General features: G+C 31.7%; 3 protein-coding genes across 3 annotated transcripts in view; 2 read left to right on the forward strand and 1 right to left on the reverse strand.

Moving 5' to 3' along the window:
* The first annotated feature begins 100 nt into the window (after positions 1 to 100).
* Positions 101 to 3575, forward strand: Der-1 (derlin-1). Its single transcript, XM_068768779.1, has 5 exons — positions 101 to 413; positions 609 to 812; positions 1308 to 1456; positions 1910 to 2020; positions 2475 to 3575. Exons 1-5 carry the CDS (start codon positions 261 to 263, stop codon positions 2608 to 2610), a joined length of 753 nt encoding a protein of 250 aa, XP_068624880.1. The 5' UTR covers positions 101 to 260; the 3' UTR covers positions 2611 to 3575.
* A 1780-nt stretch (positions 3576 to 5355) lies between these two features.
* On the reverse strand, positions 5356 to 7521 carry ND-B22 (NADH dehydrogenase (ubiquinone) B22 subunit). The gene is made up of 3 exons (XM_068769004.1): positions 7379 to 7521; positions 6921 to 7063; positions 5356 to 5635 (listed from the first exon to the last, which is right to left on the reverse strand). Exons 1-3 carry the CDS (start codon positions 7474 to 7476, stop codon positions 5442 to 5444), a joined length of 435 nt encoding a protein of 144 aa, XP_068625105.1. The 5' UTR covers positions 7477 to 7521; the 3' UTR covers positions 5356 to 5441.
* Positions 7522 to 15098: 7577 nt separating this feature from the next.
* LOC137925469 (retinaldehyde-binding protein 1-like) overlaps positions 15099 to 24699 on the forward strand; it is a 31414-nt gene continuing 21813 nt past the window's right edge. Inside the window, exon 1 of the mRNA XM_068768915.1 lies at positions 15099 to 15250. The gene's annotated coding sequence lies outside the window, so the exon portion shown is untranslated. The remainder of the gene's footprint in view (positions 15251 to 24699) is intronic.

Raw genomic sequence — 24699 nt, forward strand, 5'->3', positions numbered from 1 at the left:
ATAAACTTGTTTTAAAATTTGTATGTAAGTCTATATTTAACAATATTTTATTATAGTCTGTGTTATTTTATCCAGGTCTCAAAACAAAATATCATTGTAGTCAGTGACGACGAATTTTAGACAAATTCTTTTAGGACACGTGTACTCAATATTACGCTAAGTTTCATCACCGGACATTAATATTTTTAAATGGTGATTGTCAAACGATCCTAGTGTACATCCCGTTTTAAATTTTTGTGCCTCGAGTACTTGAAATCACAATGTCTGAATTTAAGGACTGGTACAACAGTGTACCTTTCTTCACACGATATTGGTTGACTTGTACAATTTTATTTAGTATAATTGTACGGTTTGGTATACTCAATTATTACTATCTTATATTGGATTTACAACCATTCATCAGTCAGTTTCAGGTAATTAGATTGTTATAGTAAATGTATAGATACGAGAGGCTGAATTGAATTTTGCATATCTTTTTATTAACCATCTTTATAAACGCTGTCGGCTATGTAACAAACAATATTTTTTGTAATCTACCCAATTAAAAGGATTTAGATAAATTTATCTAAATTACATTGTCTAATAGTTTATTGATGTATCTCTTTTAGATATGGAGGCCCATCACAGCTTTATTCTTCTATCCAATTGGACCGGGAACTGGATTCCATTTTTTGATAAACTGTTACTTTTTATACAATTACTCACAAAGGCTCGAGAAGGGATTGTTTGCTGGCAAGCCTGCTGATTACTTCTACATGCTACTGTTTAACTGGTTGTGCTGTGTTATTATTGGATTTTTGGTCAATTTGCGTGTAAGTTCATAACCATTTTTTTAACCAAATGACGTCCACTTCAGGGTATAGGACTACTCCATAAATTACCAATTGTAAACAATAAGTAACATATTTTAATTTATATTTGATCTGTCCTTTATGTAGGGTTAAAAATGTTTATTATGAATTTAAAACACACCTTGGGGACCTCAAGTTATTCAATTTCATTGATGTACCCCCACACTGACATCACTGTTAGATGCTTGAAAAAGTGAGTGCAGGGACCCTCGAGTACATTTGCTATCCCTTTATTGTTAAAAAGAGAAAACATAAATGATATACACTAGTATAATGACTAGGTATTACATTTAGTAAATGATTGAGGTTGACAGATGCAATTGCTAATTGACTTTTTAACTTCTATAAAAGATGCACACAGAGTTTCAATGCACTAATTATACAATTTTATACAGCTTATAATTATACTCTAACAGCTTTGATTTGTATTATTAATAGGATTTGCATATTTTATAGATTCTTATGGACCCAATGGTGTTATCAGTACTATATGTATGGTGCCAGCTAAATAAAGATGTCATCGTCTCCTTCTGGTTTGGTACACGGTTCAAAGCAATGTATTTGCCTTGGGTACTCCTTGCCTTCAATGTTGTTTTAAGTGGAGGGTAAGAAATGCTTTTAATTTTTTTGTAAATGCACAGGGTGATTGATTATAGATGTAAAAGCTTTTAAGGAGTTCATGTATAGGTAGTTTGTTGTCAATTAATGTGTAGTTACAACTTATCCAAAAATCAATAGATTCAATAATAATAAATAACCTAATGATAACATTGTATGAAGAGAGTTTTTAAAATTTCAACTACTACATATTAAAATTAATAATTGTTAGTCACTCCCTGTAGACTATACATCGAGAAATTTTTGATTTGTTATATTCAAATATTAAAAAGAATTAGTTTATGTAACTTACTGCTGCAGTGTTTAATTTACATAGGGTGATGATGAGCTATACATTCAAATCATCTGTTTCTAATTATCATGTATACAAATTTATGCAATGAACCTAAACAGTATTTATAAATTAACACAAAATGTGTAACATGTATAATATTTTACAGAGGCATGATGGAATTGATTGGCATCCTGATCGGCCATTTGTCATTCTTCCTATTATTCAAGTACCCACAGGAGTTTGGCGGTCCAGCGCTTTTAACACCACCTGAATTTTTGTAAGTGTTTTTGTTATTGACAATTTTAAAGCGGGAATTTGGCTGGTGAAGTTAAAAAATTCTTATGTGGTGACCACAAGCCAGTGGCCATCAACAACACAGTCAATGTTGTGGGATGTTGCTGGATATAGGCAGTGCAACACTAGTCATTGTGGTGATGATTATGAGGCTTATGTCCTGTAGTGAGTGCTGATATGATGATAATTAAAAAAGTTTCTACAATTTTGCTCTATAGCAAAATATTCCAGAATGTGATTGATACCACCATTTCTACCAGTAATGAAATACTAGTTCTTCAATGTTTTTTATGAAAATGTTGTAACAAGTATTTTTATGTTTAATATAATGTTTATGGTAATTAAAATTTTCTGTTATAGCTTTATTTTTAATGTGGCATCTTTAACATATTTTATTAGATATGGATTGTTTATTTATAACTGTATTATATTTACAGAAAGAGAATATTTCCTGATGAGCGATATGTTGGAGAGTTTGGTGTGGCAGCTCAAAATAGGATACCCAATCGTGTTCCAGGCACAATGTTTGGGGGCCATAACTGGGGCAGGGGGCAGACATTGGGCGGAAATTAAGTGTTTGACTAACTTTGATTCTATATATGGTGAAAGTGGTACTGTGACAATGAGTTAAATGTTTTTTAACAATTATTGGCACTTTGGCCAGTGAACATGTTGCTAGCCTGATAAAACTTTTATTATGACATCTTACATGTCTTTAAGAAGTTCAAACAAGCAACATAGGTGGGCAAAACTAGTAACAAGCTGAAAAAAAATTAGTTTCATTATATTTATTTTAATTGGTTCATTTATTCACTTTTTTGCTCCTCCCCTTTATTACAAATTGTATAAATTGGACATAAATAAATAAAATAAACCAAGAATCTGATACCTAACTGAAAATAAGCTTTCTTGATTTCGGGCTTTGAGTTATTAATAAGCATTTTTTAACAAAGAAATATTTAATAAAGACTAGTACATTTTTTAAATATAATTTCTTAATATATACATCTTTTGCAGATTATATTTTGTATAAAGTTCTACATAATTAAACTGTAGAGATTATAAAAGAAGTTAATAGAAATATGATTCTTTTTCAGAAAATGTGTCTAAAGTTCAATGTCTATTTAATCAAAGGTAAATATTAAACCCATACTATAAAAACAAATCAGTTACTTTTAGGTTGACCGGGCGCCGTTGTTATATAAACTTTGGTTACTGTGACTTTATCGAGGCTAATTATTTTTATAGTTATTTCATTGTAAATATCAAAACGACGTACACTTTTCGTTTATGCAAATTATGAACAGTTTTTCGCGTCCGCCCCGGCTAACTAAAAAGTATGACAACTCGTCATAAATTGTAAACTAGATATCTATTTTCAAATAAATCTATGTATGAACCCTTTTTTGGCTCAAAAATTATTTTTTACCATAAGATATTTTAAAAAAAGCTATGTTACTAAAATAGAACATTTTTCCTTATCGGAAAATCTACTAAATGTATTAATATATAGAACTTCACTGTTCCGTGATTATATTAAAATATATTAATATTAATAAAAGAGTTTTATTTTAAAAGTGCTTTAAAAAGTACTTTAATGATATACTAACAGGTATCTTTACTTTGTCAAAAATTTTCCTAATGAAATACAATTTTAAAAAAAATATCGCCCACAATGGCAAAGTTAATACACTATAAAAAATATGTTTAGTATACTTTAACCCTTTTGCGGACGACGACATTTTCGGCAAATGTGCGGGGCACGTTATAGATATAATAAAAAGGATATCAACATTTGAGGAACTTTCTCAAGTACCAATAAGTCATTCTTGTCGCTTGGAGCTAAAGTAATGTAACATAAACACTTGTCGCCGATCGCGCGCCATCCGACATGCAGCCCGAATAGCCGCAGAGGCGCCTTCCGACCGAAAAGGGTTAATATGAATAGTTTTACATCATGAATTCTACAGATGCATCTAAATGCAATTTCAAGGATAATATTATAGGAACCAATTTTTAAATACTTACGTAACATTCGTACATTTACGTCAAGTATATTTCTGCTACTGGTCATATCTGTTGTTACAAAATGTTTTTCATGGCGTATATGCCTTATTGGCAGAAAGCCAAAGAAGATTAGCCTAAATCACATATTTAGTAACAAAGCTGGAGGTTAGGTTTCTAAGGGAGCCCCATAGAGGTCAAACCTCCAGCCGTTACATTATATATTACAACTGATTGAGAAAACGCCATGCATTCCGATTTCATAAGATCAAACTTTTACTCGAAAGATTGCTTTATTCAAACTAAACATTCTGTACAACATTGCACGGCTGAGAATGAATCACTATTTTTTCTATTTTAAAATAATAGGTGTTATAATGGCATCAAAGACCTGGCAGAATTTCTGCTTATTTTTAATAACAGCTTGATTTTCGTTATTGAAATTTTAAAAACCTTCATTTCCATGTAACAATGAAATGTTTTTGTTTAATGTTAATTCTCCTGCCAATATGCAATGGTCATGAGACCTGCGATGTTAGATTTTTATACATAAATCAACCTCATTAGAGAGATATAGCCATGTCATGTTACTGGCCGTTTGACTTGATAGCGAGTGGTTCTTAAAAAAGAATATCATTAAGCAGTAATAAATTGTAAATTATTCTTAATTAATGATTAAATGGTACTTTTGAAGTTAAATAAAGAAACCTTCTGCTTTTCAGTGTTATTACTTATTTTTAATGTTAGGCTATTCGTTCACATTAAAGTTATAAATGTAACCAAACCACAACACGATATTGAGAACGGCTCATCTTGCTTGTGACCTGATTTTGGTAAGTGTAACACAACCTATTTACGCAGTGTTATCGTGTCCACAAACGTATATTTTTCCTTTAGCATTAGATACAAAATAATTTGCGTAATAGAATCTAGTTTCTTTGTTAGGTTCCCGAGAAGTCTACATGAACGAAAAATGATTAATTACTATACAGGCATTATTACAAAATACCTTTTGAATGAGATGAAATGCCTTAATCCATATTGTAACTAGTTTATAGTGATCTATCCTTGCATATAATTTATTCAAACCGAGTTATTATTAAATTTCCTAATATAAAAACATATTGAACCTGGTAACTTATTGGATTTGATTTATTTGTCAAATAATAACTATTTGTTAGTTTCATCAATATTTACAAACCAATTGATTTGTACTATTTAATAGGTAAAAATCTTCAAAATCTTTTTTGCGGACTTATTAATAAAAAGTACAAAAATCAAGAATGGGAAGTTGTTATAAATAAATAAATCCAGTAACATTTTTAGCTTATATAATTTCTACATGAAATAAAACAATTACCAAATAATGATCTCTTTACTATTTTGTACACTTATAACATTTAATGGTGTGTATCCTTGGGGTCTGGTTTTCCATATTCCTTCTCCCACATAGCAATGAATTCCTTCTTCCTCTGTTCACGTTTTTTGAAATATTCAGGATATTGGGCCTTTTCTAATGGATGCCAGTAATCAAGCACCCAATCAGGAGGAGTCACTACACGTTCAAATGCTACTCCACCAGGACTTCTGGGAACTTAAATTTTTAAAATAAAAACTTGTAAATGTTATATGCAAATGATGTCAAAATCAAAAAAAAAGTTGTTTTGAATATTAACAGGCTTAATAATTATTGTAAGGCTGCATTTCCACTAGGAATAAGTAAGATGTAGCAAGGAATGATTTTACTAAGAACCAATAAAATCACTTAAGTAGTCTTACTTGTGCAACTGTAGTGGAACTCGAAGTTTTTGTACATACAAAACCTTGAAATAATGTGTGTTAGGAATAGGTTGCAAAAGATGTATGGCGATGAGTGAAAAAATTGCAGTCTTTAGAAGATAACTATTTTATATTTATTAATTTCTTGAAGAAGCAATGAAGGCAGAATTTTTTACTGCTATTTTGATACACGGAAGACGAAACAGATTTGGGATATGTAAACAAATTAATTATCAAGTAAATTGGAAGGTATTTTTACTTTTTTAACTATTTTGCTATGCATATGTAAGTTCTTAACATGTGTACCATTTCAGTGTTTATATAAATAAAAATTTTCAGTGGTCTAGTACATTCCCAGTGACAATACTCACACTGTTCAACCACCTCATAACACCAAGCCACTTTGGACATCTTTGTTAGAAACACAGCCTTGGGAGATAAGAAACATCTGAGGTTTAAAATCAACTATACATCAATTTTTGAATAGAGCTAATGGCATATTTATGTTTTAAGATTATTAATTCAGTCATTTGTGTTATTGTGATAAAGTGAATAGGTGTTCATATTTTTGTTGACATATTAACAAGCAAACACTGTTCTATCATCTCACTTGTCTATTTGCAAGTTTGAATTGGATTTTCTTTACAAAAGATTTCCATAATATAATATCCTTAAGGCAAATACACATCCCAATATCTGTAATTTATGTTATGTTGCATATTTTAATTGGGTATATTAAATGATTAAATAATATTTACTATATTGTATTTAATAATGTAAGTAAATCATTTATAACTATATTTTTAAGTGAAAAAATGTATATTTGCTTGTGTTTACATAACTTGCAAGATAAAATAACATAAAATAATAACATGAATAGTACCCAGCATTTAAATCGAATAAGAAATATTAATCTTTTATAAACAGTATTAGTTTTAACTACTATATATATATATATACTATAACAGCCTTCATTTTAAACAAAGTTATTTCCTAAGTACCAAATTAAAGGACAGTTATACCGCGACATAATGATCCAAATATTTTAAGCCTTTTTCTGCTTATTATAACTCATAATATATGATAACCACTTTACTTACATTTCTTGGGGATAGGATGTTGTGTTAAGAACAGCTCCTCTTCCCCTTGCTTAAGCATTTCCGCAGCTTTGCGTGCATCTTTTTCATTTACAATCTTATCGAATTTCTCTCTAAGTAATACCGCATGGTAGCGATATACATGTCTGAAAACCACGCCAAAATAATTATTTATTAATTGTACTAAGAAACAATATAAGTCAAAATAATCGAATGTTGATTTTTACTACATTTACTACTTTAAATTACAGACGTAACCAGTAAGCTATAATAGAGACTTAAACAATATTTTAACCTGACATAAATGAGAACTTATCACAATCTTTTCAATAGTCATCCCTTGATCTAAAAATGTTAAAGAAAAATAGTTAAAATAAAGGTTGTTAGAAAAACAAAAATTACGTAATGTCTTATATGTTAAGGGAACCAGAAAAAATATAAAAATAATTATGTTGTCTTACCGTCTATCGTAAAATGATTCTAAATTTCGCAATGTCCTTTTGTAAAGGTTGCAAACTTTTTGCACATGAGTTGTTATTCCTAGCGGAATATTCGCCATTGTTATTAACCGATATACCAATGTCTATTTGACAGGTGCTGCTGGTATTTTAATGTTACTAGCTTTGTTTAATCGATAAACCTTTTAGGAATATGTTACTATTAATTTCACTAGTTTACATAGTTTAGTTTCATTGTGTAGTTAAACGTAATTGAGGGAAAAAATTAAAATAGAAAAACGTAGTTACTAAAAACGTATTGTACGCTCAAGACTTGTAAAATGTTTTGTTTAGTCAAAAAGTTTTTTTTATACTTTCATTTTTTTTAAAGAAGTGTTAACAATTCTAATTGCAGCAGATTCAATGTATAGTTTGTATGGATTTATATTAGTTAAATATGTTTATTTTAATTAGGAGTAGATGAAAACAAAGGTAATAATTTGACTAGTTAATTTGATAACATAAATTATTGGGTCTAATATGTATTTAAAATATTTATACATTCACATTACATTTTGCTAATAAAAAAAATATTGTCGATTAACTTACATAAGTACATAAGATGATTTACAAAAATATAAAATTAAATCTGCACTTTTTCATTGTTTGAATGTATTGCTTTAACCTAGATATATCAACTTTCTTTTTTTTACAGCTTTCCTTTATTATTTAAATTTCTTTTACAATGGCATTATTGTAGTAGAATAAAAATTATAATAATTGACAGTTTTTAATAATGTAAATAAAAAGAGTAACAGATTCATTTACAAAAATGTTTTTTATTCACAATGCGCAGAGAAGAGTTAAAAAGAAAGAGACTAAATATAATGCAAAAAAGGGAAAACATTTTTTAAAAGAATTATATTAAAAAATATAATCATAGACCTTATATTATTCTTAATTATCGTTTATTCATTTTAGTTGTAGTTATACCGTGGCTAAAAAAACACGGCACCTATGCAATTCTATAATTATAAGCGGGGCGAGCTGTTATGCCGAGATGTAATCAAACGCACTTGCTACTTAGCGGTCGGAGAGAAGATCTCAGCTTGGGCATTCAGCATTCTGACTCCATGACGCTCGGGGTGGCCGAAACGCAACTGCCGCATTGGGTGAATTGGCAGTAGAAACTTCAATAACTATATTATAGAATTGGGAGCTGTGTTCAGCTGTAATTTACGGCTTGTTCTTGGCCGACTTTTGTTTTTCTTATTGTTGTCGAATCATTCGTAACATGAGACTTGTTATGAGATCTTTGGAGGAGGATTATACTGTAGGTTATTGACCCTATTTAATTATAGAAAATTTATGACATGCGCACTGAAATTGACTTTGGCATTTAAGAAGATACCTATAAATCTGAGTTGCTTTACCCATCAAGTTATACATTGCTTGGGCGTGTTGGGTCTAGGTAAAACAGGATTGCGGTTCAATAAAAGCATAGTCGCACTCGTGATGAAATTAACCTCTTTAACAACTATTGGAGTTAGTGTCGTAACATTGGTTGCGGTTTAGACATTAGCAACTGGCTTTGGTAGTACCACACACGTGCAGGTGTTATTTTTGAGTAGAACAAACTCAACAACGGAATGTCGTTAGTGTAGAACGTAAAGAGGTATAGGTCTGAGGATCTTTGCCGCACGCTGGCCTGGAGGCGCTCGTGTGTTTCTTTTTAACAATCGTAAAATGATACAGAAAACGTTGTAGTACTAGTAATTTTTAAAACTACAACTACATTTTTGCACAGCAATATTTTAAATTTATTGCATCATTTCATTTTTATATGTAATATTTTATTATTATCTTCATATTTTGTTACATATCTTGTTTTATTTTTTGGTACTCTTTCTTTTGATCGCGTCCTCAACTATGGCCCTGCAGTATTTGAGACACGCAAGCCTATCTTTATCGTCATGTATTAACGGGGAGATGCAGGATCAATGTGTGCTACCAAATTTTTTTGATTACTTACGGCACAGAATCGTGGTCTTTACTTAAAGCAGTGACTGTGTCTCAACGGGAAATGGAGTGTATTATGTTGATGATTTCTCGACGAGATCTAACGCTTAAGGTTTTAGGGCGGAAACCATGATCCAGTAAACAGCAGGGGACAAGGTGGACACAGACGACCATGTTAAGTTCATCAAAAGACGCCGGATGCATGCGGTATTTTTAGAAATCTACGGGGAAGGTCTGAAGATGATGATAAAAGTTTTACCACATTTTTAATTTATTTGAATAAATTACGTCCGTTAAATTATACATGATTTGTTCAGTTTAAATAAACTATAAAATAATGTGTGACTTACAAGTAAGTACCTTGGACCAAAAAACTGTGCGAAGTTTCGCATATATTTGTTACAAGGCCGGCTAAACATGCGCATTATAAAGATGTAGATATGATTAATGGCGGGAAAATTACTTATAACTAAAGTTTCGTGCGGTATATTTGTCGTTTACATACAAAAACACATTAAATCCGTCTATTCCTAGAAGTTTTATCGAATAGTCTTACCAGTTCTAGTACTGGGAGTTTTCTTTCCAATAGTGCTACTGTAAAAATCACAATAACACATAGACCTAGCAATTGATAAAAATTACCAAAAAATAAACAGTAATGAATTTTTTTTAAGTTGTTTTGTACCTTAATTGCTTTCACCGACGGATCTTTTCCAAAAACTGACCAACGCTTATATCTCTATTAATTAATTGATTGGGGTATTCTGATCAAGCCGATCGTGGTGAACGTAAACTTCGCTTCTTCGTTCAAATTCAACTAATTTTTGACTTGGATTACAAGTATTTTTGGTACGATGCATCAGAAAATAAAATATTAAAAAATAGTGTAGGTTGCATGTCTTCTTATCAACTTTTTCGTTTAAACTCCACAGCACTGAATAGTTGGTAGTACGATGCCGTTAGCAGAATACGCACCATCCTTTTAACTATTTATTGACAACTAATTTCTGTTCATGAATCTTACAATTCGGTACTTGTTTCTTGTTTAATGGTGCATTTCACAATATTTTTTTTAGAATATAATGGCAGAAGTTTACATTGACACTATTTTGTAGGACTTTAATTTTTGGAGATATGCCTTTTCTCTTCAGACTTTCTCAACAGTGATAAAAGCATCTACTAGGTAATGTTTGCGGGCGCGTTAGCATAGCGCATTAGCCGTCGAGGCATTTTTAGGTGCAACGATTGTACGTAACCGCTCATCGTCAATTTTGTTCACGACGAATAAGCGATGGAACGAATGTAAATTTAATTCGTTCCTTGGTTCAGAGAGTCCGCAACTGCTTCGGCTAAACTCCACGACCAGAGCCAACTCGATTTTCAAGAACTCCCGAAAACTTTAAACTGCGCGAAAGAGCCGCTTACGTGATAATCCACGACTGCAATACGGAGAGCAGCCTCACTGGGACTTACAAGAGTGATTACGCATGAAATTTCAAAAAAGAACTGAAGGTTCACCCTCTTAAAATCCAAATCGATACGATAAATTATAATATCACTGTAAAATTATTTTTCATTTTTTTGGCACCGGTTTTCACTAATGCCCAATGGCATTAACAAATTTTGAGGAGTTCGCAAGGGCAAGCGCCGAGGGTGTCTAGTTTAAGCTATTTTAAGGTCCTTGCAGTAGAAACTCCTTGTAGTAGTTTCATCAGATTTACACCATAAGAATTTCCTTGCCCTTGGCTCTTGATGCTTTCCCACACCAAGGTTCTTCGGTCTAAGCAGTTACTCGTCGATAACACCCAGCATTCTAACTAAAGAGCACACGAACTTCAACTTCGTCAGTTGTTGTTGCCTGGCTTATAACTCTACTACCATTTCGGAAAGCGTTAGCACTGAGAGAAGAGGCGGGTGAAAAATCAGCAACGCCTCTATTTACTATGATCTGGGGTAATAATTTTATTTTCATGTAAAAATATTTTAACCTAATCGGAGAATTAAAAGGCGATAACATTATATTAGACCAGTGTTTATAGCGTGCGATCTTACATTTCTCCTAAATATCACAGTTATAACTACTCATAAAAAGAATTTGTTGCCAGGACGTTAACGTTTGTGAATAATATAAACCTGCCTTATCTTGAAAGAATAGCATGAGTATGGCAATATGTCCAGGCACCAATAAGTTTAGTTTAATTTTTTCTAGGGTAACATTGTTCTCAATTTAATTCTAATAAACGAAGATTCTCTTTTCACAGTGGTAACATTTAAAACTTAAGCATTATTTCATTAGGGAATAAGTAACAATTTTAAAAAATAATAATTAAATTGAGATAAATATTTTGATTTACATACATAATACATTGCGTCCGTAAAAACTAGAGTACAGTATTCGAATGATATTACTTAATTTTTTTGCGGTAGTATTAAATACAGTATATTAATAATAAATTTCATTAAATTTTATAATGTAGTTTGTTACATACTGAAATTACTAACACAGTTCTGTCTAGAAATAATTAGGTGAATTTAAAACAATGTGTCTAATCCACAAGATACTATTTTCAGCCATTGCAATGAAACTGTAACGAAGCAATCTTATCTTTTTTAGTAACGCCGCTGCAGAGAAACCGTTAGCTTGTGGGTGTTTTACTCACTTAGCGCTGGCAACGATAACTTAAGCATAGCTATTTGAAAGTAATGTTTTATTTACTAAAGGAGACTGAACATGAGTAACTTTTAACAATCTTCCATTTATTTTTAAATCTTCCATTAAGTTATAAAAACTTTGTATAAATAGATGCTGAAAATTACATATCGGAAGTAAGCGACCTTTGGTAAGACCACGTCAAGGTTTCTTTTTGACCTGGCGTACATCGTTGTCCAAGTGGCAATTGCAGATTGATCGAGATCGTGAGGTCGAGGGGGCAGGCTGCAGAGGGCGGTTAATTTAAACCTTAAAAGGTAGTGCACCTCTAAGGCTCCCGTTTAGCATTCCGACGAAGAGGTACCGAGAGGGTCGAACTTCGTCGTGGTCGCTCCTATTGCCTGTTTAATAATTCCATTAGCAATTCGGAAAGTTAGCGCTATGTGAAATGACTAGCAACGCTTCTATTTATACCGACAGAATCATAAACTGCATCAAAATTTAAGACCCTTTAAGACTTTAATTAAAAATTATATTTAAAAAACAGGGGCTTTTATTTTGTAATAATATTTTTATTGACACTCGCATCCTTCACTATTTCTGTTTTACCACCTTCTTTCGTCCTTTCCATTATCTTACATTCTCTTATTGTTTAGATACAATCCTTTTACACACCGCCTCTCTTTCTAAGCCTCAATCTATAAAATAACTGTTTATTATTTACAATTTTGTTTCTTGTGACATATTTTTATTTTCATAACATTCGTTACATTTTGCTGTACCAGACCTAATGTTTTTAATGTTATTTTAATTTATAACCTTCTTTTTTTATTTTGTCACAATATTTAAAAAAAAAATTATGGCGTAATTTTATGTCTCCTATTAGGAAGGTGAAAGTGTTACTCTCCAGCTCGCCATTCCTCTCCAAGTCCATTTTGCAATCCGACCTTTCTTTTGCGAAAATGGGACAGCAAGTTATTGCGTGCACCACGGTTTGGTCCGCCGCAGAGTCATAGATGCACGAGAAACACGAGTTTAAACATTGCATACAGCAGCTTCCTAGTTGCCGGCGCCCATGCATTCGCTGCACACTAAATAGTCTGCTCCAGCACCACCAGATACCTTCGCAGTACATCTGACGATAAAGACCCTGGGTCTTCTTTCTCACGTTCTTAATGTGACTGTTGAACGTGAATCTATACTCAACTGTGAGGGCTTGTATGCGGACCTCCCTAGTTTGACCAAGTGACTCCTCACATGCTCCGTAATGGGTTATCGTCCTTCAGTTTATTGGTTAGCAGCATTTCAGCATTGCACGAGGTGTCAATACCCTTTTGAAATAGACATTTTCCCAAGTATTCGAACTTGTTGTACACTTTAAAATTGAATTCTATTGTTTGGTTTTCTATCGCCTTGCTAACAGTCGACAAGGTCGATCAACGTCACCGAGGTGTCCCTTGTAGAGACAAGTACAAACATGTCGACGTTTGAAGCTCTTAGCTAATAAAATTTATTTATATGTAATGAGAAGGGCGTTTTCTGAATATTAAATAGTACGACCTACACATCAGTCTTCATAACCTTGCAATATGACATAGTACGCCTCATTAGACCAATAATCACACCAGCTATAGCTACGTGATGGTACCTAGAAGACCTCCGGAGAGACTGTCTACCAGTATTTTATTGATTAAGGAAACCGAGTTATTAAAAGCTAACAAATTTATGGAAAAATGATGGTATACATAATAATTATCTGAAACTGATAAATGGTAATCGCGCTGCTACACAGAAATTTTTATTTGCATAGTAAAAATGATAAAATACAAGGATAATGTTAGTAGTAACAAAACAGTGTAGGCACGAAAGTAGTTGCGGGTTTTTAGTGTGACGATTTCTTTTATCTATACATAAATTCTTCTTTAATATGTCAAAACAACTTTAATGTTCGATAACTTTTTGCCTTCATTTTATTAACTTCATCATCCTGCGCTGATCGAGTTTGTTCCTTCATCATCATATCAGCCAATTGATGCCCATTGCAAAACATATCTCCACGTTGATCGGTCTTGCGCTACTGGTATGTGTATCCACCGGATGTCCTTAACAGTAAAACATTAAAACAAGTGCGATTCAAGGTCATCGTTATTACTGAAATTTTTTTTAAGAGATTTTGTACTATTCAAAGTAAATGATGTAGTTTTATAGTCTCAGTTCATAATATATATTATGCTATCTATAGGCATAGGATTCTGGTTTAATATTTGAACTGAAAATAATTACGATTGTCAATTAGTTTTTCAAGGCTCAATTTAGTGTTTTATGAAAGTTAGTTAGGGAATCAAATCGAAAGTCATGCTTCAAGTATATAATCGCTCCAATAATTGTTGGTGGAACGAATTAAAATGTTTTTTTTTAATTTATCGATTTTTACATTGGAAAGCGAGAAAAATAATTTTAGATTCTTCATTTTACTCCTGTTTAGAGGTTCACAATTAAATTTTCATCTGAATCATCAGTTGAACGTTTTATTTATTTGCATTTAGTGTATCTAAACATAGTGACCCTAAAACGTGTGGTGACACGTGGTGAGACATGTACAATCAAATACACATTACATTATTAAACGCAATCACGAAAAAAACTGTACCGCCATCAACATTAACGGGGTCAAAGAAAGTTAGAAAAACGGACGCGATGAGATGACTAAAGTAAACCGGTCCCGGGCGCTAGTGCTGCCACAGATAACACAAACGTAATCTCCCTACACCGATTGCATTACAAATGACAAAGGGATTTTTTTTTTAATTATGTTATGACAACTAAAATATATATGGCCTATATTATAGCAAATACGCTTTACATTAAAACGAGTACATAATCAAAAAATTAGAACCTCTTTCGTCGATAAATCTTTTGAAATGGAACATTTTATATCTACATTTATTTTGAAATAAAAAACGATGTATGTCACCGACGTATTGCTTTTAACTTTTCGTAGTAAATTATCAGTGACGGTGTAGTATTTGTCGAATGCTAGTACGCCACTGCAATACGCCAGTGTTGTATCGACACTCGGAGCGGTGGGTACCATTAGTGGCTCAGGTAGAGTCAATAATAAAAAAACCTCGCGTCGACTGTGTTTCATCAATTTTGTCCGGGAAATTTATAAGAGTGTCTACTTGCTGGTTTGACTTGGATCTTGATTATTTGGTGTTTGTTTATAGGTGAGAAGTTTTTAATTTTTTTTATTTTAATAGTAAGTTTTTTGCGAAAAATATTGCATAAACATTATTAAAATAATTGACATACAATCTTTTAGCTGTACGTATATTGTTAAAATTACCTATTTTTAAGTAATATTTGTGACCGTTATTAATCGGTTTTAATAAAAAGCGAAGGTTGTCGCCTTTTACTTTTCTATAATTCTTCTTAATTATGCACAAGTACAGATGCCTTAAGGACGTCAAGCTGATTTAATGCAGTTAATATTTTTACGAAACTTCGTGAATGTTCCGTATTTAAATGTCAAGGGTTTAAAAGGGATTGCCTCGTATTCGGTGTAAATAACAATAGGCTCTGGGTAAATAGATTTTTTGTTTATTTATTCACAACCCCATTTTCATGGGAGATTAAAACATTACCAGTACATTTTTTAATCAATTATAAATCTGTTTATTAATGTGTCTTATTACGCTCGTTGGTATAACATGTTAAAACATGTATAAGACATGTTTTTATAAACAATGTAATAATAATTGTCTAAATAAAAAAAAAATATTTTAATTGCAAACTATTTATTGTGCCGCGGATAACGTTTAAAGGTTGTTTATATGACATCACGCATCATATTCCTAATAATTTTCTTTTAAAAATTAAAATTAATACGCAGGTATTAATTTTGTTTCTATAAATATAAAGAAAAAAAAACGCATTTTTATGTAATGCTTGCGACAGTCGTTTTAATAATAATTCACCTTTACACTTTATGCAGTATATTTTTAAAATGGTAATAAAAAAAATAGGAAGAGAATCTCCGAGATCTTTGCCTCAAAATATTAATTGCGAATGATTGTTGCTAGAATATTAATACTAGCATACAAAAGAGAAAATAACATTTTTAAATAAGGAATACGTACATCAAAGAAAATTAACAAAAATATTAATAAACTAAAGAGTATTCTAAATGAATTCTTAAGTTGAATTCAAATGTTGAAAAAAAAAAACTAGAGCAAAATTAACAAAGAAAGTAGGTGAAGTCAATAAGAAGGCGTAGTTTCGCTTTGGTTTACTATGGCAAAACCTGATTCGTGTTCAGTTTGTTCCTTATAGCCAGATGTATCTCCCGGCTTCGTTTAAATGGAAAAACAAACATATTGCATTGACGTTGATGGCTAGCTGGCTTTTCTTACACGATTTATTATACACACACACACACATATATATATATATGTATGTATGTGTATATATATAAATATATGTATTGCTTCAGATAACGAAGCATATTTTAAATTTTTAATGTTACATGTGAAGATAACAAGATGTAAGCTGAAAAATATGCTATCACATAAATCTGTTGTGATTTGGTATTTCTGGTATGTCTGCATCTGCTGATATGTAATGGCTGTACGCATATAAAACAAAGTTCCACAAGATATCCTCGTTCTTCGATTTCTTTGTTTTAAATCTAAAATAATTAAATAAACCTAATCTTTCTATCACAATAGTTAGATTATACCTAAGGTTTGGGCCATTCGGGCGCTCATGATATTTATAATAAATATTTTTTTTCTTAAAACTACAACAATTATTATGCAAAAAACTAATTTGAAATTAAATGAAAAATAGCAATTTCCAAAAAATAATAAATTAATATTATTAATTTAAATTAACCATATGAGTAAAAATCATTTAATTTCAATCGATAAGTAACATTAATATTATTTCGTTATGAATAATTGGATGCTGGCTGCCTATGCCTTGTAGTGGGTGTCTATCGGCAGCTTCGATGATGAAGATGATAATGAAAAATTATCACAATAAATACAGAATTAACCTTCTCAATAAAGAGTAAGTAAATAATATAAACCTTTGCATATGTGTATATTAATTTCTTATATACCATTTACCGTCAACTATATTGATCTTATTGTATTATTTTAATATTGATACATTTTTTCTCTTCATATATAAAACGATAGAAAACATTCGTCCGCGATGCTATAAACATTTTTCATAGCGCACTGCTTTTGAAAAAGGTTGCATAACCCTGCTCTAGTGTAAATAAAAAAGCATTAATGTGACATTTACGAATTTGCAATGCTCAGTTAATTTCACCTCGCTATTCATATCAACCCGAACGTAACCAAATTCGCACTCGCGAAAGTGAAAACATAACTCTCACTTATATTGAGGTCTGAGAACAAAAACGAACAAAAGGATAAGTGGAAACAGTTCTGTTTTATCGAAATTTTGTCACAGCATTCACCTCTAGTCTACTTTTTATAGCACTAATTTTACGATTTACACCGACAGGTCTTTCAAGAATTTTAAGATTTTTTTTTAAAAGATTGACTATGAATTTCAACATTCTATTGGTTTTTAGCTTGTTAGTAATATAATATTGTTAGTATGTTTATTTTTAATTAATAGATTCTTCCATAAACTTAATGGCTAGAAATTGAAAATCATGCGGTACAATATTTTTCCGAAAGCCGTTTGAAGGTCGGTTGTTTATTCATGTATATATTTTATAATGCTACCGAAATCTTTGCATTGAAACTTAAGAAATCACAGCGAGATGGAGGCTGAAGAAAAAATAGCTGTTGGATGTTGGAAGGGAATAGCTGATACTCCCTCTGTCATACCATCTAAAAATGTCTTCATCGAAAAGAATTGCACTTTTTTCTGAAAACTGAGTAGATATCAATAAGTCAATACAAAACGTCAGGCGACGAACCTATTTTTTAATTTATTAGCTCGCGGATTTTGGATCCGCAGGCCTTGAGTCCAAAGAAGCTGTAAAAGCCAGAAAGGCAAATAGCGTCCAGCACCAATTAAATACAGCTACAGTGTCGTCTTGCTGTGCAACATATCTAAGGCGCGATATAGCGGTTTTAATAGCACTACAGATACAGCACTCTTCTTTCTTTAAACTCCTTCTTTTTCTTTGTTCTTTAAACCGGAACCCAGGTATACTTGTGCGCCGATACCATTATAGCAATAATTCCCAAAGCTCTGATTATAACCGTTAGTTCGAATGACTACCCAATCTAAGATTCCCTCTCAGAGATTCTTCTCACGAGTGTCCGTATACGCTATCTTAGTGGCCTTATAATCCGGCGGGACATCTTATGGAAACTCTCTAGCCAACGAGAGAATCCTCCCGTTTAGCTATCATAACAAGGATTAGGTTAAACGAAACACGGAAAATAATAGACCCATTAAAAATTGGCACAAAGAACATTGTAAGTTTTCGATTGAACCATAATAGTATTAAAAGGAATCCAATGTCATTGTTGAACTGTTTGTTATACTATTTGTATATAGAACACGCTTCATACAGTCGTTTATGCTACGTGATGTGTGTTGGAATGAACGGAAAATTATATCAATTTATATGATAGATAGAACACTAGTTTTTTTGTTATATTTTATAATTATAGAACACGATTAAGAGAAGAAGGGCGAACCCATGTCGATTATTTGAAAGAGTAACTAATTACTATATTATTTACGTTTATATCGTCCTCTCAATAACAGGTAAAAGCAATATTTCCCAAGTTGAAGTTACCTACGTGCTTAAAGCTTGGTAGTTTAGGAGCTGGAAGACCTCAGTAGTGATAAGTACTCTATGCTAATTTAAAAAAAAAGACTGTTTGAACCAAATTGCATGAGTGTTCCATACGGAAAATCATTATGAAATGCTAGTATTTTTCAAAGATATATGGGATACATGCGGGAATAATATCACGAAAAGTTTCCACAGTTGCGCGCCGCATAAGAAGACCTGTTGCACTTCAGCCATTGTTCGAAGTCCGGTGTCTGTTAATAAAACAATTATTTTAGTGACATTTGGACTTGTGCGTTGGCAAGTTGTCGATTAAATATGAAAGGTTCAAGTGACAGCTACAAGAGTAACTAAATAATAACTACTTGTACTCGGAAAATTTAAAACTACCGTACTATTTATTTATCTATTAACACTTTTTGTACACAGTAGACAATAAATAAACCGTAGAAAATAAAATATTTTTTCATTAAATATCTGTATTTAACTGAAACATACTGCATAACAAAACACTACAGTGGATTATTTTTGGAATAAAATGCTTAAACTCGTAACGCATAAATTTCGTAACAAACAAGAAATTAAAATTATATATTTTAATTTAATTATATCAGTAAAAATCTTTTAATTTGAATCTATAAGTAACATTAACATTATTTCCTTATGAAATATAGAGGAAAAAATCATATGGTACATACTCTTTACGTTTATGCCGATAATAGTAATTTATCGAGCTGAGGTCTATAGTCAGATTGACAGCGGTCGTAAAACATTTAATTTATCAGGCTGCAAGAAATTGCAGCCTCTTTAGTAAGTCTTTCGTCTTTAAGCATAGTTTCAGTCCAGATCGAGACTGTCTTCAGCACTCTGCAATCAAAAAACTGCCACACTGGAAGCTATGTACCTGTGGCACAACTATTAATCTTCGAGTCCCGACTGACTTCCCACAAACCTATCTTTGAACAACCGCCATGTTTGCAACGGACGACGCGTTTTGGCAGACGTCGGTACTAATAATGGCGTGCCAATTGATATGGCGCGTGACTATCGGAACCATCTATAACTTTATTTCCGTGGGTTTATTGATTAACTAAACACAACAATGTGTTGATACTAAAGAACTTCTCTATCTTAACTCAAGCGTTACTCTTGATCTGGCTCGGCGCATTGTTTAAAGCCTCAAGGCATTTAACGATATAGAAATGAATATAGAGTTTAGTAATCAAAAATTATACTCATATACATGAATATAAATTTTAAATGTATTTAACCATAAGGAAAATTGCATAAAAGCATATCGTGACTCGCAGCTGGGGAAAGAAATATGATTCAACAGAAACAATCCTTCTCCCAACTGTCTCCGCTCAGTAAACGCGAAACACATTATGAGCAAAACACCCTAGCGGTACAAATTATATTTAATAATAAAAAAAACTCTAGCGTTACTTAAAGTACGTCGAGTTTCAACTAAATAATAATTCTCTCAACGCTTAAAGTGGTGGTTATCAATTGAGAGATATGTAGCTTCAAATGTGGCAGTTAAAATAATTTTGTTTCAATTACGATAATAAATATATTTCTAAGTTTAAAATGAATACGTACTAACGTCATTTGAAAAAAAAAGGTGCTGGTGTCAAACAAAAGTAAAGTAATCATACAATTACGTAATGGTAAAAATACCGACCGTCCCATTTGGCTATCGATGGAAAATGGCGAAGGTAAAATGTACAACAGGCAACAACGCGAAAAACTACGTGCTCCTCTAGATTCATGCGATTATTTACCTAACATCTGCATGTTAAAGCGTATATTTGCATACATGTATATTTCAGTTGACACTGTGTTGTTGATTAATTCGCAAATACGTTTTCTGATTTTATACATATACTGAATGCAAAATAAGAGGCTTGAAAATGGCGTTTATACAGGATGATGGTTTATATGAGTAATAACTAAAATGGCCAATGTATAAGTAATTTCTTAGAATTTTTTTAAAGCTTTTACGACTATTTAAAATCAACCGGTATAAAGTGATGATTTTGAAATTATTTTTTTTTTCTATGGTGATGCGTGAGGGCAATACATTATAAATACAAAGTCTGCAGGAACTGATAATGTGGAATAATTTATTTTAATACATGGTAATCCGAATTTTCACAACACTTTTTTAACTACATTTAAATTGCGTTATTATTCATTTCTGAAATCATTGATATTTTGAATAAGGTGTACCGTACGTTAGTTGACAGCAAATGAATTTTACTTTCACACTTTTAAGCTTTTACATCTATTACCAATCATCCTGTATATGCAGTAGATATGCTAATCAAAAAAAGTTTGATAAACATAAAATATGGCCGTAATTTGAAATTACTAAAGACAGAAAAAATATTTGTGTAGCCCAAGCAAAAAATTAATATAATAAATTATTCTATAATCATGACTTCATGGCACTCGTAATTTTAAATTATTCTTACACAAATATTGGTTAACACTTAGCTGCAATAACAAAAACCTTGTTTCATGTCCTTGATTTTGTACTTAAGAACCTGTTTGATTCGAGTAATGCACGAAGTAATTGACATTTTTCTTTCGCATATAAATTATTAATAGTTATTCTTAATAAATTGAACTTAAAAAAGTTATATTTGTTTTAAACAATAGGATATAAAGTCGAAATATTTTCTATAACTAATTGGAAGGTTTTTGTTAAATAATTATCACTTTTGAGTTCCGTCTTGAATTTTTAAAAGTTCAATAGTTATACCGAGTGCGTATTTAATAATTGAGGACATGTAAGATCTTTTTTCGCGTAACCTTCAATGACATTTGCGACTGACGGCTTCCGTGGTTATATTCTTAAATGTCGGTTCCGGTGAAAGATAAAGTTTACCTGAGGTTCTTGTGGTTCCGTGACTTTGTGGTTTTGCCAAATTAAGGTACACTGATTTATTACATGTAATACCACATTTACATAAATGTTTTTGTCTTTATCTCTTGAAAAGTTAATAAAATATTACCGAACAATAGCTTTTTCATGATGTCATAAATAACTAAATAAAGGATGAATTTATGACAGTATAGGATATCGACTCGCGAAATCAGATATCTCTGTATAACATTACTTTGTCTTTTTACATTTCAAATTCGTATCAAGGACATTATGGAGATTTTAATTAAATCTTTGAAGTATCTCTTGTAAGAATACATAAATTTTAACTGAATATTTATAATGACAAGTGAAATCATCCGGAAACTACGTCTCTAATTACGATTCAAACGAACGCTTATTGTCCAGGGTTGTACCTAACACTTTTTTAACTTTAAAATGTTATTTTACCCCGTCACTTTACAATAATCTCTACAGTAAATATTTATGTTTTGTTTGTAACTTTCGTTAAAATATTATGTATCATGAATATATGTCTATCTTAAAGATGGAGGTTCTTACGGATCCGAGATGTGGTCCCTTACAATGGGCCTTATAAGAAAGCTCGAGGTTCCTCAGAGAGAGGCTTCGCTGTGAGATCGAATCAGAAATATGGAGGTCCAACCAAGGTCACCGACGTAGCTCGTATAAAGTGGCAGTAGATGGGGCACATCGGTTGGCGCTTAAAGGTTCTCGAGGGTCGAACACGAGCCGATGGATGCGGCGGAATAGGCTCCCGTCTGGACCGTTGACGTAGATAAGGTCGCGGAAGTTACTGGATACAGGTAGCACCAGTTATTGTGGCGATCTTTGGGGGAGGTGTATGCCTTGCAGTCGGCGTCTATCAGCTGAGATGATGATGACGAATTTATAGTAACTTTTCTCAGGTTACAAAGGCATTTTATAAAAATATTTTTATAGCTGTAGATTCTCTCCGATTTGTACGGAAAATAGACATTCTCTGGGAACTAACATTATTTTTTCTCGATGTAACTTAGTGTATTTGGGTTTAAAAATACAAAATCTGTGCCCCACACCCTTTTCTTATAGGAAGAATTACACGTTTAGCTTTTGTAGTTTACCTGTTATTTTTTTATATAGTAGAAGCAGTGTAAATAAAAATAAATGTGTGTCGTATTCCGCGATCTCTGTGAGAAAAGTGTGCCAAGCAAATTGTATTAATTACATCCAGTGTGAGTGTAATTAATACAATTACATTTTACAAGCACTAATACATGTAATTTAAAAGAAAAAGAACTCCTAATTCATTATTTAATTAGACATTTACTACACTAAGTACCAACGCCTTAAATTAAAATAAAATACAAGTAAATAATTGGTAAAATAATAAGTGAGCTATCTTCAATATAACCTAATACATTTACAATTTTTTATTTAAATTTTTTTATTTAAAAATTCAATTTTATTTTTTTCTTGTGAACAATATTTATTTAAATATAATTTAAAATTTTATTTAATGGAACGCGCAACAGTTAATTAAGTTTAAAAATATATATAATAATAAATATATAATATAAGTCTGGCAACCCTGTGAGCGTTACGAAAATCTCGTACTACAAACCCACATTCTTCATTCGACTTACTTATGCAGTCCACGTTAGATATCGTTTGGTAAATTCTACATCGAATGTTGAATAATATTGACCACAAACATTGTATTGTTTAAACACTACTTTGTAGATCAAAACGGAGTAGGCTTTTTGAAATAAATTATATTACCAGTTTAATTGTGCCTATTTAAACCTATATATGAGAAAATGTGAAACTGTTTAGTGATATTAAATTTACTTTGAATAATAATAAAAGGCTTTAATGCATTTTACTTAAAGAAAACTTTTTGGAACCACTTTTAAGGTTTTTAGGTAGGTGTAAAAGCCTTAAAATGGTGAATGTATATATCTATTGTCACCAAAAAGTTTCAAAGCGTTTGCACCTATTTCTAATCACTAGTAAATAGGGTTTTTTTTTTAATTTTACTATATTAACATTACGTAATTTATTATTTCTGCTACTATTAATGTTTAGCTAGAGCGTACATTAATTGACAGCAAATAATTTATACATTCATCCTTTTAAAACTTTTACAACAATAACCAATCTTCCTTTTAATTAAAAATAAAAAAAATCGTTTTGGGTCCATTTTTAAAGTTTACGGTTACGTACTTAAACATATACATATTCACAATTTTTATTTTTATTTGTCGTAGATATAACAAAATTTATATTTTAGTTAGTTCGTTAATGGAAGACAAGATTACGTAAAAATTATGTTAATAGACATGTGCCCTTGTAAGTTTTCGTCGTTGTGGTCGTAGGTTGTGGGGTAGTCCAGATATGCCTACGGAGGCGTGGACCTCCCCCAAAGATATCTATGAGAAATCGTAATTGACACGCTTGGCAGGAGGGCTGGTGATCGCATGGTGATGGCATTATGATACGCAGAGGACGCTGCTGCCCATCCTCTGGAAACGTGGTTATGAGCAGTGGCAATAATTAATGCACAAATTTTGAATTACATAAGATTTTATTTCAGAAATCGAACCCGCAATCTAAGATTGCAAGTCACAGTCCTCAACCGTTGAGCTATCGCTGGTCGAGCTAGTCAGTTTTACAACAGATTAATTGATTCTAAATTAATTCGATATGTTTAATTATAATTTGAATGGTTTTTATTACGACAGCATAAAATATTTGTAAAGATGTTACACAAAACGATCGCAATGAAAATATATTATATGAGCGATTGGAAATCGATTATATTTTCGAAATCGATGTCTGCTGTACCGTAACCAATGAATGAAAAGCAAAGGCTTAACGTCAGTGATTGTAATATAAAAAACATCTAGAATCTAGGCTTTTGAAATTTACATAATAAAGTGCAAGATAATATATTTATAAATAGGTTGTCTGATTATTTAACATAAATTATTTTAAAC

This window comes from Battus philenor, unplaced genomic scaffold (assembly GCF_028537555.1).
Source record: "Battus philenor isolate CCGP_79_NKW_IND1 unplaced genomic scaffold, ilBatPhil1.0.hap1 SCAF_27, whole genome shotgun sequence".
NCBI lineage: Eukaryota > Metazoa > Arthropoda > Insecta > Lepidoptera > Papilionidae > Battus > Battus philenor.